The sequence below is a fragment of the Mustela lutreola genome, chromosome 2 (assembly GCF_030435805.1).
Source record: "Mustela lutreola isolate mMusLut2 chromosome 2, mMusLut2.pri, whole genome shotgun sequence".
NCBI classification, from domain to species: Eukaryota; Metazoa; Chordata; class Mammalia; order Carnivora; family Mustelidae; genus Mustela; species Mustela lutreola.
In genome coordinates this window covers 144,343,221-144,359,131 of record NC_081291.1, presented here as the reverse complement: position 1 = coordinate 144,359,131, position 15,911 = coordinate 144,343,221, and the positions used below count along the sequence as shown (strand labels likewise).

The window sequence follows — 15,911 nt, the reverse complement described above, 5'->3', positions numbered from 1 at the left end:
CAAGCTTCCTTTGACTGAATGAATGTTCTCAGCAGACTGAATGAACGTCTCTTGAGAAATAAGGAAACTTGCAATTCCAGATTTGTGTCTCGATTCTTGCTATTGAAGTCAGATGACCCATTTTGGAAAGTGAATTTTAAGTGTTTCATTTCCTCTATAAATTGAGTTGTTTGAGAACTAAGCAGATGAATCATGATCTAGGGCAGTGCCAAGCCAGGATCGGGGAGTGGTCCGTGGTGAGACACATTTTGCAACTGAGTACCCGTTCAGATCTCTTGGATGGGATTTTTAGGGAACTGCTTAGATCGGTCACTTTGGGTTCAGACAAAACCTTCGCAGCTTTCTGACTCTAATGCTGGTCAGTGAGTCAATGGGGCTTCCTACACCACAGAAACCTGCTGGACACCTGGGGTATTTCATATTGTCTCCGAGCCTTGCTGTGCTCCCACTACACCCGTGTGCCTATGCTTACTGGTGTAAAAAACAACACAAGATACACTCAGCTATGTGATGCATTATCAGATACTTGCAAAAGATCTTAGTTCTCTAAATGTTTTCCTTGTGATTATTTTGTAACTCAGAGGTAAGGTTAAGTCTGTATTTGATGATCCTGATAGGTTACAATATATGGGTTATGTCTGAACTTACCGCTTAACGAAAACAATTAGCTAAATATGTTTACGCCAAAATTTAGTTTGCCTTATTATTAAGTTCAAGTGGCAGGGACTAAATTCTCTGTAAAGTTTCTTCTTGAGTGGCTAACCAACACTGAAATGAAGAAGAAGGTGTATTATAAAAGGCCACAATTAGTAGCACAGACAGTCAAAGGGAGGTGGGGTCTTAGAGTTTATGATAATCTAGTTACTGTGTGGGTTGCAGCTATTATAGGCTTTTCAAGCTACTTCCTATTCCAGAGTTGAGGGTGATTGAGAAATTTTTGACTCATTATATTACATGATCATCATCATCAACTGGAATGTTTTTCGTATTTAAGATTGTGCCCTAAAAACATTCAGATTTTTCCAGTCCTAAAAATATATTTTTTTTGTACTTTAACTCTGATACCAGTGTGATAAAGTTTCCTACTTCCACGCCCCCCCAAAGAGACAAGCTCTCTCTTGAGATGAGGGATGTCTTTGTGCATTTTATTTATTATAAGATTTTATTTATTTATTTGACAGAGAGAGAGTGAGCACAAGCAGAAGGAGCAGCAGAGAGAGAGGGAGAAGCAGACTCCCTGCTGAGCAGGGAGCCTGATGTGGGCCTCCATCCCAGGACTCTGGGATCATGACAGGGGCTTAACTGACTGAGTCTCCCAGGTGCTCCTGTCTTTATGCATTTTAAATTCAGTGCTATCTCATCGTCTAGAGCAGGTCACACACTGGCCATCAGAGGTTTGAGTCTATATAGAGGCATTTTTATATAACCTGAAGTTTTGTTGCAATTTTTTCTTTTTAAAGTTTTTACTTATTTATTTATTTATTTGGTCAGAGAGAGAGTGCAAAAGCAGGGGAAGCGGCTGGCAGAGGAAGAAGCAGGGTCCCTACTGAGCAGAGAGCCAGATGTGGGGCTAGATCCCAGGACCTTGGCATCATGATCTGAGCTGAAGGCAGATGCTTAACCGCTGAGCCACCCAGGCATCCCTCTTTGTGTTTTTAAATTTTGGATTAGTTGCCAGTTTTTTTAAACTTATAAGATTTTGCTCGAGAATCCAGATTTCTTGATAAATTAGTAAGATTGGAAACCCTCGGCCTGCATTCCCATGTAGTAGCAGTTGGACTAGGCTGTTTGTGTCTTGCCACTGGGCATTTGTTCTCCAGATTTAAGAAGTCTTTATTTAGATGACCACTAACTTGTATTGCCTTTCTGGTCCCTGTATGCCCTTCAGTTTGTAAGTTAGTTGGGTTCTGGCCAACCTACGGTAACAGAGTCCTAAAAATAGTGAAGCTGCAACCAGAGAGAAGCTTATTTCTGTCTCCTCTAGTACAGTAGGAGGCAGGCAGTCAGGTGGGGAAGGAAGCTCTGCTCCATGAGATGGCTGGGCCACAGCTTCCTTGACCATCTTATTGCTTGAACCTTGACCTCTTCTCATGTTTAATAGTCGTCTACTTGTACAGAGTTGGTTCACCAATGCTATGCTCACATTTCATGCCAGAGGAAAGAGAAGAGATTTCTCTTTGTGTAAGTGATGCAGAAGTGCATGCATTCCGTTGCTTAGCACACTGTCATGTGGCTACAACTAAGTGCCAAGGAGGCTGGGAAATGTAGTCTTCAGCTGGGAAGCCCTGTATGTGCCTCTTTAAAATTTGGTCGACGAGGAGTCAAGTTCTGTTACTAAAAGGCAGAAGGGGATCTTGGGCATCAAAGGCATTTAGCAGTCCTGCCACTGTTTGCATCTGCTGGGCCAGGAGATACTATAGTATCTATAGTCAAACAACACATTGGTGATCAAACCTGGAATGAGTCATAAAAATTTATAAAGTTCATGGGAGAGAAATCTGAGGCTCCGAGGTTTGCCCTAGAACACTCAGAAAAACAGTAGTAGAACCAGAGCTAGAACTTTGGTCCCTGTCTATAGCTCCTTCCATTATGTCATTTCAACTTTGTAAATAGTAATTTATGCTTGTAGGGTTCTTTAAATGAACAAGTGGTAAAGAAAACCCAGCAGCACTGGCATTTACAGCCTGGAAGTCATCGGTTCAAATGAGGTGCCCTTTGATGATCTGGACTAGGCTCATAAACACATAGCATGCTTGCTGCCTTGTCCTGCTTCCATAAATAGAGCTATTGGTCACTGTGCCCATTCCTGCTATCCTCAGTCCCTGGAATACTTCTCAACTCGGTGCTCCAGCTCAAGCAACCAGTTGAGGGAAGTTGGCATATTAGGATAAACTCTGTCATCCTGGAAATGGGTAATTACTAGAATATTTTTGGACCCTCCCCTTCCTTGAAAATCTGATATTTTAAAATATCAGCCTGGTTAGTTCAGTGGGTTCAGTCTCTGCCTTTGGCTCAGGTCATGATCTCAGGGTCCTGGAATCAAGCACCCTGTCGGTGGGGGTGGGGGCGGGGGGGTCTCTGATCAGCAGGGAGCCTGCTCCCCCCCACACTCTGCCTACTTGTGATCTCTTTCTCTCTCTCTCTCTGTCAAATAAATAAATAAAATATATATATATATATTTTTTTAAATCTGATATTTGGGGAAGAGGGTTGCAGGGAGAGGGGGGAGAGTATGTGTGGCCATGGAAGAAATTCCACTTTTTTCCTTACTGCCCCCATGATGTTTGCTCCTGTCTCCCAGTCACTTCCACCCATCATCCCTCACTTAGTTTCTGTTCTGCATCCCTAGCCAGCTATCAGGTATAGTTCTCACACTACCTTGCTATCTTTGAAAAAAGTCAGCCCCCATAAGGACTTTTTCCTCAGGGCTGTATTGCTTCATGAAAAAAAAAAAAATGGTGAAAAGGATAGGCTAACGAAATAACTTCTAGTGGGAAAGTCATAAAGCTGGAAGAAGTCTTAATATCATTGTATCAGTGTATCACTGGTCTGCATTGATTTTCTCCCTTACAGGCTTTTATATATGCTGTTTCCCTTTGCCTGGAACATTCCATACACTTCTACCGCTTGCTCAGCCCCCTTCCTTTCTCCTCACCTTTTAAATTGACACTTAAACTGTACTTACTTATGAAGGCCTTCCCTGAAACTTCTAAGTAGAGGAAGATACCTTGATGTTCCCGTACTACATGGGTTTCTGGATACTTCTTTATTTAAAGTCATTTTTTGCCCCTGGGAAATTGTAAAAGTAATGAACAGTAGCATGTCTTGATTATTCTTTGCTTTATTTCTAGTATCCAGGTCAGATTCTGACCCTTAAGAATTATCGAGTGACTACTAAACGAATCAGGGGATGAAAATGGGGATGAACAGTTGAAGGGGAACATGGCAGGGAAGAGAGGAAAGAAAAGGAAGCTAGAAGCACCCAATCCTTCGAGGTCTTGCCTAGTTCTTCACCTTGATTTGGGGGCAGGTGTGAGCTCTAGAACATCAGTAGCTGAGGGACTGTATTTTCTTTTTTTTTTATTTTAAAATTTTTTATTTTTTATAAACATATATTTTTATCCCCAGGGGTACAGGTCCGTGAATCGCCAGGTCCACATACCCCACAGCACTCACCAAAGCATACACCCCCCCCCAATGTCCATAACCCCAACCCCCTTCTCCCAAGCCCCCTCCCCCCAGCAACCCTCAGTTTGTTTTGTGAGATTGAGTTACTTATGGTTTGTCTCCCTCCCAATCCCATCTTGTTTCATTTATTCTTCTCCTACCCATTTAAGGGACTGTATTTTCTAAGCAAGCGTCTTACACGCATCTCATAAACCGTGCATCCCTTTTCCTCAAGTTCTCCATTTTTACTCTCCAGTTCTTTCTCTGCTACATTCAGCTTGCCTGAGATATGTTCACACACTTTGTGGGTCCCATATTTTTGCATACCACGTCATTTTAGTGGCATAACTTTATTGGGCAATAATTTATTTTGGCAATTCATTTTATTGGCAATAATAATTTGAGGATTAATATGAGGTGACCAAACTTTTACCAAGAAAGGTGTTGCATTTTTGACAAGAGAGCCTGGCTTCTTTGCCTGTGCCTCTAGCCAATGATTTTCAAACTCTACTGTGGAGTCTGGCTCTGCAGATGCGCTTCAGGGGCTGGGGATGAGGGAGGGTCACACCCCCTCTGATCAAAAGGACCCTAGTCACAGATTTTGATCAAATCATTACCTAAGCCCATTTCCTCAGGTCCTCCTTGTCCCCTCTTTCAGGGATATCCAGATCCTTCAGGGCATCTGCCTCCATATGAAGCCAAACTTAGTATGAACAATGGAAACAGGACGATTACTAAGAAAGCCCACCCATTCTGTCTCATAGAAGCATGGGTTTTTTTGATTTTTGTTTTTTGGTTTTTTCATGTTTTTGGTGTTTTTTGTTTGTTTGGTTTTGTCTTTTGTTTTTTTGTTAGTTGTTTTTGTTTTTGTTTTGTTTTTCTTACTTTTGATACCCTCCAAATGGAGTTTTTGTTTTGTGATAATTATGTGGCATTGGAAACAGTAAAATGCCTTGTCTTTTTTACACAACTGAGTAATGAAAATAGATGATACATTTTTATTTTCAAGAACTATTTCTTACCTTCTTCCTCAAAGACAAAACCTATTTTTCTCTTGTTAAAAGACCTTCCTGCCTTTCAAACTTACAGTGTTTGTGTGCTTTTATTCTGACAGTTTTAAGTGTTATATCTTGAAAAATGCATATTGTATTTCTCTGGTTGTTTTAAACTTTTAAACACCTCTGTTCCTTTTCATTTTCTGTACTTTCCCTCTCACTTAAAGAGAGAATGTGCTCTCAGGCAATAGAAACCAGCGATATATATTCTTTTATTTTTTACATGACAGGATCATATGTTTTCTTTCTTTCTTTCTTTCTTTTTTTTAAGATTTATTTATTTATTTGAGAGAGAAAGAGAAAGCAGAAGGGAGGAACAAAGGGAAAGAGAAACTCAAGCAGAGTCAGCACTGAGCACAGAGCCTGACACAGGGCTCAGTCTCATGACCTTGAGATCATGACCTGAGCCAAAACCAAGAGTCAGATGCTTAACTGACTGCACTACTCAGGGACCCCAGGATCCTGTATTTTCTTAATAATTAAGGTTACTCATGCACAGACTTGAAGAGGTAAATGGGACATTAGAGGATTTAGTCCAAATCCTTATCTTAGAAATGAGGAAACAGAGACCCAAAGAAGTAAAATGACTTGCTTAAACTCACAGATTAAAAGATCCATGTGTTGGGCACCTGGGTGGCTCAGTGGGTTAAAGCCTCTGCCTTCAGTTCAGGTCATGATCTCAGGGTCCTGGGATCGAGTCCCACATCCAGCTCTCTGCTCAGCAGGGAGCCTGCTTCCTCCTCTCTCTGCCTGCTCCTCTGCCTACTTGTGATCTCTCTCTCTCTCTCTGTTAAATAAATAAATAAAATCTTAAAAAAAGATCCATGCGTCAGTTAAGAATATTAATTGTAAGCAATAGAAGCCTGCTGTGATTAATTTGAATGACACACTACTATGTCAAAGGACAGAAGTAGCAAGATTTGAAACAGTTTGATCCCTTCCAAGGGTATAAATTTCATGCAAGGAAAACAATATGAAAGATACACACTACCTGTAAAAAATAATTATGCCCTCCACGGAATTTTTCAATGAAATCAGCCTTATATGAGAAAGTTCTTTTGTACATTGATTGATTCACTGAAAGGAATGATGGCCTGAATTTTCTTAAGTAATCACACACCTTCAGAAGAGTCTCTGAACTCTGTATTTGGGGATAAATTGGAATTGTTTTCAAAGCTTCCCTTCCATTCCCTCTTTAGATTATCAAGGCTAATTGTTACCTTGTCCTCGTTTGTAAAGAAATCTGTAGGTTAGCAGCCCTAAATATCAGAGTGTAACTAGGCTATAGATACGTTTATGCTCTGTGTTTGTCTCTCTGAGAAAGTAGAATCAGCCAGAGTAGTGGTTTCCTAACCTCTTTATGCGTGTCCATGGCAGGGCTCTTTGGGGCCACACCTTCACGTCTACATACTTCAAGATTATCCACCACAATTTATGTTACTTGCTTGTACATCAGTAAGGTATTTATTTGAACAGAGCATTTCAGGGCTAAAAGATAAGTGAGGGAACCCGTGGTCTAGTGGTTGGGAGCCAGAGAAGGTGGAGCAGGAAGATAGTGCTACGAGGCATGGTGGAAAAGTTGTTCGGAGGCATAAAGAAATTGAACATTCTTAGAAAAACTGAGGGTTTATAAAGAATGGAGGTGTTTGAATGTTAAGGATAGAGGACTTGGAGCATGGCCAGGATGGCTGGAAGCCAGAAAGAGATGATCCAGGGTCTGTGTGTCTGATAAGAGAAAATGCAGAGCAGGAAAGAAGGAAGGAGCACAGGCTGAGGTTTGCAGACTTTTAGATGAGCGGGTGCAAGCCAGAGAGGAGTTTGTTTGCCCGCTCATCCAAAACATGCTGAGAGAAACTGTTCCAGCCCTGGGCTGAGAATCTGATGAGGGAAGTGAGGGAAGCTTACTTAATATACTTAAAATTTAACTTCATTTTTTAAATCGGTAGGTATTTATTGAGCTTCTACTATGTGACAGATAGTTTTCTAGGCAGGAGAGATGCTGAGGAAACAAGGCAGAAAAGGTCCTTGTTCATCTGGAACTCACCTTCTGATGGGAGGAGATAGAAAACAAAGAAGTAAATAATTTAAGGAAATAAGATGAATGCAGATAGTAGTGTGATAAAGGAAAGAGATCAAGGTGATATGATATAAGGTGAATGACTACGGATGGGGTGGGTTGATAATTTAGATGTACTTTGATTTGATTTTTAAAAAGATCACTGGCTGCTACTTGGCTGACTTGATAACACAGATCCTAAAGGGGAAACTGCTGACCTCATTTTGTCCCTTCTGGGCACCAGGTGACTAACAGTCAGGAGGATTTACCTAGCCCAGGTATCTGTATTTAACAAAACATAAAGGAGCTTTTATTTTTATTTTATTTTATTTTATTTCATTTCACCTCATTTCAAAGATTTTATTTATTGATTTGACAGAGAGAGATACAGCAAGAGAGCGAACACAAGCAGGGGGAGTGGGAGATGGGGAAGTGGGATCAAGTTCCCCATCAGGAAGCCCAATGGGGGACTTGATCCCACAACCCCCGGATCATGACCTGAGCTGAAGGCAGACATCTAATGAATGAACTACACAGGCACTCCTATTTTTTATTTTAATACAATTTATTAAATTATAAGTTCATACTCAGTAATTTTTCATAATGATTGTGTTTAGAAGAAAGTATTTTTGTTCTAAGTCACTGAGTTTGGAGTGATTTCATTTTTCTGCAGTAGCAAACTGGAGCAGCAGTAGAAATGAGATGTGAAGCGAGTGCATGGGAGGGATTTCTAGCGCAGACCTGAGTGAGGGAAGATAGTAACTCCTGATTCCCACCAGCTCTGAGTCAGGGCACCCATCCTCTAAGAATGCCCACTACTTCATCATTTGCACAGGCAGCTGAGACTTTTAAAGCTGAGCTTTTAAACTCGAGATTTGGTGGATATGACGAGACTCATTTTGGCTGTGTGGCATTGACGAGAGAATTTTTTGAGATGGATTAAATTGGGTTTATAAAAGGAACTACATGCCTCTTCTCAAGAAGACTTCCTCAGAAGTTACACAATAAGGTTCTCCTCATGAATAATCTGATGAAAGCTCCAAGGAGTCCCTGGGCGGGTCCGTCACAGATCTTCTTGATCCTTTGTTTCTCCTGCTCAGACCAGGGGTTCGTTATGCATTCTGGTCCCCAGAAACGGCTGTGTGATTCTGGATCTCTGCCGTCCCTCTTTGGGGAGCAAGTCTCCACGTGCTGGCCGCTGCGTGCTCCCTGAAAATGATGTTTAAACAGGGAAAAAAAAAAAAAAACAAACAGTAGACCTTTTTGGTAGGAAACCTATTTTTCCTGCTTGATGTCCCCTGTGTGTTCCTTCAGGAAACTTTCTGTGTAACATTTTAAATCCCCGGGTATCAGTGGCTAAGAAGAGCACAGTTCTGTGACTTTTCAGGCACCTTACGCTCCATGTGTCTTCCCTAGAAAGGGGAAAGCAGAAAATCGGGAAGAGCAGGGTGTCCTGGAACAGAATCTTTAGAAGTGAAGCTCCTGGTCCTTAGGTGGTTATCATGCCAAAGCACCCAAATATCAGCCAGTCGAACTGGAAAGCTTTCTGTTCATCCCTGGATCTTGCTGTTATTCATAAACAAAGGTATTGAAGTTTAAAGCACAGGAGTCAAAGATCATTGCTGTCTTTCTCTTTGGCAATCAAAATCCAAGCAGGAGAAGCCCAATTTCTGAACAGAGCCAATTTTTAAATATCAGTGCTTGGTCCTGCAAAGCGAAGATAGTTCTACTTAGAGTGACAGTTCATGGTCTTGGGTATTAGTAAATATCATCTCATTGATAGCGTGTTATTTAAAAAGTCACAAAACTGATATGGATTTTCCCATAAAACCGTGTAAAACCAATGGTCATCTTTGAACGTGCTATTATAGGAATTGGGATTTACAATGTCTTAATTTTTCAAAGGGCCATGTAGGTATTTTGGTGGATTCTTTTTCACCCCAAGGATTCTCCATATGAAGGCTTCAACAAAAACTACCTTATGACTGTCAAGGTGGTTGACTCAGACCTTTTCCTAGTAACTAATTGCTCTCTCAGTGACAAAATAGAAAAATTGAATTTCAGTTTTAAAAATATCCTAGTCAACCCACTATTCAGGTGTTAAAATATATGTTGATTACTTTCTCCCCAAATCATGACAATTACTATCATTTGGCATATCTACAAAGTATCTCAAGGAAGAAAATGAGAACCTTAGGGTAGAGAATCATACCTTGTATGATTAACATATCAATTATATTTATATATTTATATATAAATTATATATTTATATATTTAACAGCAGGAGTAAGCCTGGGTTCTGACAGCTACGAGATAAATTTGGAAGCCAGGAAAGATAATCAAGATACTAAGACACATGTTTTAATCAGTTACATTGGAATAGTTGCCAGGTAATGGAGCTCATTAAAGGAAGTGGTGTGTTCCGTGTAGCTGTATTAAAGAGTCAAGTATCCCAGAAGCTGCTGACAGAGCCTGTGCTTCCAGTTTTCTGAGAAACTGGACCTGCTTGGCAGACGAGAAGCACCATCCGAAGTTCTTGTGCTTGCCTTTGCCAAGTTCCATAGTCTTGAAGTGTATCTATAAAGATAAGATATTGGAGTAGAACCAGTTCACAGGGGCAATGGCATGCAGGAGAGCATTCTTGTTACTGCTTTCTTACCTCGTTAACAAAAATGCAGGCCACAGAAGAGAAAAATCAAAATCTTAGCAGACTGCTATTGGAAAATTCAAATTACCGTTTCCTTCATGGTAGTAATTCCCTGCTGAATGCAGATGAATTCATATAATTTGAAATATAGTTAATTCCAAACACCGCATGCTTATAGTTTGGAATAGTTGGTCCCGGGAGATAAGAACTCAGACGGATTTGTTTACTTCCAAGTGAAAGAAGAATTCTGATTACCTTTTAATAGGAAAAGAATGGACGTGGTGAGAATATGCATAAAAACATCCTTTTATCCCTGCGACCTTTGTAATTGGGTTTTAATACAGGCCCACAGCTGAAAACAGTCAGTTCAGTTGAGCAGCAGGTAGATGCATAGAGATGCTGGCTGGATGTCTGAGAATAAGGAAACCCTCTCCCTGGGGAACTGTTTACTTAGCACTTACTAAAGGTCACTGAAGGTCATGGAGTGCCAGTATCTAAACCTTACCTTAAGCTGTCTTCTTGGTTTTCAAATTGATAATACCTGTACATCTTGCATGATAAAATATTTCCCTATAAGTTTTATGTTTGATCCTCTTGATAGTTGCTATAAATTCAGATGGGCCTTTCATACTCATAGTGAATGTAAGTGTGCCCTTTCACTGATAATCAATATAATCAATATAATAATCAATATAAACCCTCTTGAAACTATAAGGTGTTAAGGACTGTATAACCTTCCTTGGTATTCACCCCGGGAATGAGTATTAGAAGCATAGATGTGCCCGTTAATCCTACACTTGTGTGACATGACTTCCCCAGTTGTGGTTGTCTGTCTTGTCGTTAAGCTGGTGCTAGAAACTTGAATTTTGAGTAAATTTTCACAAGGTGAGATCATAATTTATTTTAACTGCTGATGGATAATAATGGTTGAACAGCAACGATTGAGATTACGGAAGTGGTCTTCAATTTCCTGGTGTTGATGCTACTCTTTTTTTTTTTTTTTTTTTAAAGATTTTATTTATTTGACAGAGATCACAAGTAGACAGAGAGGCAGGCAGAGAGAGAGAGGGAAGCAGGCTCCCCGCTGAGCAGAGAGCCCGATGCGGGCCTCGATCCCAGGACCCCGAGATCATGACCTGAGCCGAAGGCAGCGGCCTAACCCACTGAGCCACCCAGGCGCCCGTTGATGCTACTCTTAGTTTGAGTTAGTCACTTATATATTCTGTAAGAGGTTAATAATATAACTAGATTATCGCTTACCTCACAAAGTTAAAATGCATGTGAAGATAAAATGGAAAGAATTTAGGTCCTTAGGAAAGAGCCAATATCTAAATCTAGAAATTTTACATTAACATATTAAGGTGAGCATCTCTAGTCTTAACTAAAACCTCCAGGTTTGTGGACCTCATGATAACACAGTCTTATTTACAAAGACACACACACACACACAGAACAACAACAACTCAAGACACAAACAAAAACAACTGCTTGGCCAGAAGAGACATAAAGATGTCCTTCCTGTGTGTATGTGAGTTTGTGGCCTTCTCTTCGTGAACAGTTGAAAAAGATATATAAGATATATATAAGCAGAGAAAACTTGGGAGATGGAATTCAGGAAAGGGATTTATTATTATTTAAGAAAAACTACTAGGTTATTACTTATCAAGTGTTTTTGCAACTGTATTCTTAGTAAGGCAATTTTAAATAATGATTAAAAATTGAAAATGACAGAATTCCCCAACCAAATGGTTATGAATTACTTAGTACTTTCAAAGTGATAGTTTTTTGTTCCGCTTTAATTCAGATACATGATGACTTTTTTTTAAACATTCTTTTTTTAAAATTTTATTTATATATTTGACACAGAGAGAGAGATCACAAGTATGCAGAGAGCCAGGCAGAGAGAGAGAGAAGGAAGCAGGCTCCCCGCTGAGCAGAGAGCCCGATGTGGGGCTCAATCCTAGGGCTCTGACATCATGACCTGAGCCAAAGGCAGAGGATTAACACACTGAGCCTCCCAGGTGCCCCACATGTTGACTTTCTAAGAATTTGTGTAGGTCATTTATTTTAGGATTTAGTAAAGGTCTTCTATTTTATTATGCTTTAAGTATTACCAAAAATTATAAATAAATTTTAAGTTAAATTACCATGATAAATATTTAGAATGTTCTCCAGCAATTCACTGCTGTGTATTTTTTGCAGGCTTGTACAGCGTATGTAGATTTTATGATTTCTGTGGCCAGACTGATTCGTAAGGAGAAAGGACTGCCCATCGATGAAAACCAGCTTTCTTTGGAAATGAAGAAAATTATGGAATTGGAAAAAGAAATTGCCAATGTAAAACACATTTTCTCTGATACATTGAATAATGTTACCACTCTTTTTTTTTTTTTTAAGATTTTATTTCTTTATCTGAGAGAGAGAGAGTGGGTGAGAGGTAGTATACAAGCTGGCGGGAGGGAGAAGAAGGCAGAGGGAAAAGCAAGCTCCCCTCTGAGCTGGGAACCTGAGACGTGAGACACGTGGGGCTGGATCCCAGGACCCCCAGATCATGACCTGAGCCACTCAACTGACTGAACCACCCAGGCATCCTGTGTTCCCACTCTTTTCTTTCTTTCTCCTCTCTAACATATTGGAAAGGTAAAAAGGTGCAACTTTTTCAACAACTGGTAAAAATGCATAGCTCAGAAATGAATCATTGACTTTAAGAGAACCTTTGAAACTATAGAATTTTGTAGTAAACTGAGTTCCTGACATCCAGGAGACATAACTAAGTTCGACAAATATTAAACTAGTTACACTTAATTACCTAAGATAAGTGGATTATACCAAAAGCTTAACTATTTGCAGTCAGATGGTTGGTGGGATGTCCTCGAGGTTCAGGGCACATGCGATGGCTAACTATTCCACAAAGCTATTTTAGTTTTGGTGTGTATAGTTCTGCTTTGTTTTATTTTAAAGTTTAAGGTGATCACAGAGATTGACTCTTCCTCTGCTTAATATTAGTCCCTGAACACTACCATGTGACCACACAGTGTGACCAAGTTCCAACTGCCAGGCTGGCTCAGAGGTTCTGACAGGAACAGCAAAGCCCAGAGCGTGTTTTCCTGAGTTGCTTCTGGTCCCGATGAACCCTTGAAGTCTGAATTGGCACCTTTTTGTCCGATGTTCCTCTGACAGAGTCTGCAGTCTCGAGGAGTGAACTCTGTCTAAGCAGCATTAAGGTTACTGATTAAACCCACGGTTGGTTTAGTCTAGAATCTTTAGGGCTCTCCCTGACATTGCAGACAAGTCTGTGCTCCTGAATCCCCCTGGTGTTTGCCACTGCCATCAGAATCTTGAAGACTAAAAATCTTTGAGGGCAATTTTAGCTTTCCCGGAGCTACGTGAAACCCCAAATCTCCAGTCAGAACCAGACTTTGCTTGGAACCATGGTTGGATGAGTGACGGTTGGGTGGGTTACAGGTGTTTCTGTGCTGGAAATGGAAGAGTTAGAGGAAAACAGTGTATTGCCCTGGGTTTCTGCCACTTGCACCTTCCCAGACCATGTTCTCCTTTGATCAGCCTCAGCTCTCTGATAGGCATATCCTACCTCAAAATGATTTGCACCTGTGTTTTTTTCTCCTCTCTTAGACTTAGGTTGTGGTGAGGTCTTAGTCTTCTTTAAATGACCTGTGTATCTCTGGCATTATCCAACTTTTTATTCCATTCATATGTTCAATAAATAATTTTTAAAGTAGTGAATAAATCAATAACCTAAAGGGGCTACTGTAACCCAGAAATAACTCCCATGTTAAGCTACCTTTGGTCTCTCTTGACTTTAAAGTTGCTTTTATTCTATTTCAGCTGCTAGTTGGGGAGTTGTTATTGCATTTTTTTTTTGATTCTGTGAAAAATAAGTAAATAAAACTGTTGAGTCTAATGCTGTAGAGTGTAGAGTATACTGTCTAGGCAGGATAAGAGGACAGTCACAAAGGTAGGAGGTGCTATCACTCTCCTCAGATAACCATGCTTTGTATTAGGAAATTTTTCTCTTACTTGGCTTGAAATTCTTGCAGAAATCGTTATGGTTTTCTTTCTTTTCTTTTTTTTTTTTTTTTTCTTATCTGGATATTAACTGGGATACTGAATGGTAGCAATGAGGAAGTGGGAGAGGATATTTGAGAGATGCATTGCAGGTGATTGTATTTGAGGAAGTTACCATATAAAACAACCACAGAAATGACTGAGCTGACCATGACCCTTAGAAGGAAGGAGGCCTGTGGACACTGCCTGTGTGGTTCAGCAGTTGTCAAAGTATGAAAAGATTTTTGAAGTATCATACTTAACACGGTAGCCAAATCTTGATGATTGTTATTGAATATGCTTAAAATCTCCCAAATTTCACTTTTCTCATTGATATGAGTTTATTTTAACCATAAAACAAGTGTAGAAAATAGAACTTATATTGTACCTATTTCATATTTCTTTTCCCCTCATAGAGAGTTATGTTTTTCTGAAGTATTCTTAGTTGTAAAATAAGAATGGATAATTGTAAAATAAGGATCAAAAATTAAATCCGTAGGCTACAACTAAATCTGAAGATCGAAATGACCCCATGCTTCTTTATAACAAAATGACATTAGCCCAGATCCAGAATAACTTCTCACTAGAGATCGATGGGAAGGTAAGTAGCAAGTTTCGTGCTCTCTGTTATTGTGCCATTTCCAAAATTATAATAGTGAGGTATAGTTTGTTAAAATTCAGTGATAACTTATTTATTGAAATAGATTGAACTTTTTAAAATGAATTTAGATGACACCAACCATTTGATTTCATGACAAGACTGGAAAAAGGAACACAGACCTATTTGAAGTCATTGTATTATATTGAGTTAGAGTGAATATCAAAGGTAAAATTCCTTTCAAGGCAGCTGTGCAATGAAACTGTTGTAGCAAAGGATTTGGAAAACATTAAAATGGAAAATCCTTCTGAGAGACAATCATATAGCCATTGGACTTGGACAGTCAAATAATAAAATCACTAGATTTTTTTTGAAGTCCTAAAAAGGATAATTTATATATAGAACTTGCCATATTCTCATCAAGGCCATGAACCTAGATGTTCAGAGCAATGATGGAAACATAGAACACTAGAAATAAGGAGAAAAATCTGGCTCATAAATTCCATTATGAATAGTAGTAATTCATTAGCTAGGATATAGTAATCTTTTGGGGGGGCTATGTATGTATCTTTGTGTATTAGTTGATGCACGTGATTGGGAACTGAAGCAAGATCCATGGAAAAATCAATAAACTATCACATTCAGTGATAGAATTCTCTCTGGCCCTAATTACAGTAAAAAAAAGGGGGGGAGGTTTGTAAAGACATGACCTATTGTTAGGAATTTGTCACATAGAACTGTTTAATACAATGAGGGCTTCATAAATCTGGTTTTGAAAGATTGGTCCAAACCACCAAAGAAAATTGAGAAAAGCAATTATTAATACTTAATAAGTTATCAATATTTTATATCCTTACAAATGTGTGAACTTTTCAAACACTGAAATGTGGCATTTTAGCAAGATTTGCATAATCGCAAATGTTTGTGTTATTTTTCTTATATCTATTGTTGGTTGAATAACCACGATTCCCATTTAGAGAATAAAATACAAGATTTCATCTTTTAGCAGCTCCAAAGTGTAAAAATTGCATGCCTATCGACCCAATACTGATAGTTTTAGATATGGTGTTCGGCTTCATTGGACCATTTGTGTTGTATCTCTAACATTACTATACCTCCCCTATGACAATAGTATGCTGTTGTTTATAGCTGGATCTCCGCTGAGGTGTATTAACGGTGTTTGAATGGATTGTTATATCCACTATTAAAAGATAAACACTTTATACCCATTTAAATTTTTGTGTAAACCAAGAAAACTTTATTTTTATTTTATTTTTGTCTTTGAAGATTTTTATTTATTTATTTGACAGAGACTGCAAGAGA

The 15,911-nt window shown here is 39.3% G+C and overlaps 1 protein-coding gene across 3 annotated transcripts in view; it reads left to right on the top strand.

The window, feature by feature from the left end:
- Positions 1 to 15,911, top strand: part of MME (membrane metalloendopeptidase) — a 100,626-nt gene that overhangs the window by 37,430 nt on the left and 47,285 nt on the right. For all 3 annotated transcript variants that reach the window (XM_059163704.1, XM_059163706.1, XM_059163705.1), the window contains exons 9-10: positions 12,128 to 12,262; positions 14,490 to 14,591. In XM_059163704.1, the coding sequence (XP_059019687.1) occupies positions 12,128 to 12,262; positions 14,490 to 14,591 (237 nt within the window). The remainder of the gene's footprint in view (positions 1 to 12,127; positions 12,263 to 14,489; positions 14,592 to 15,911) is intronic.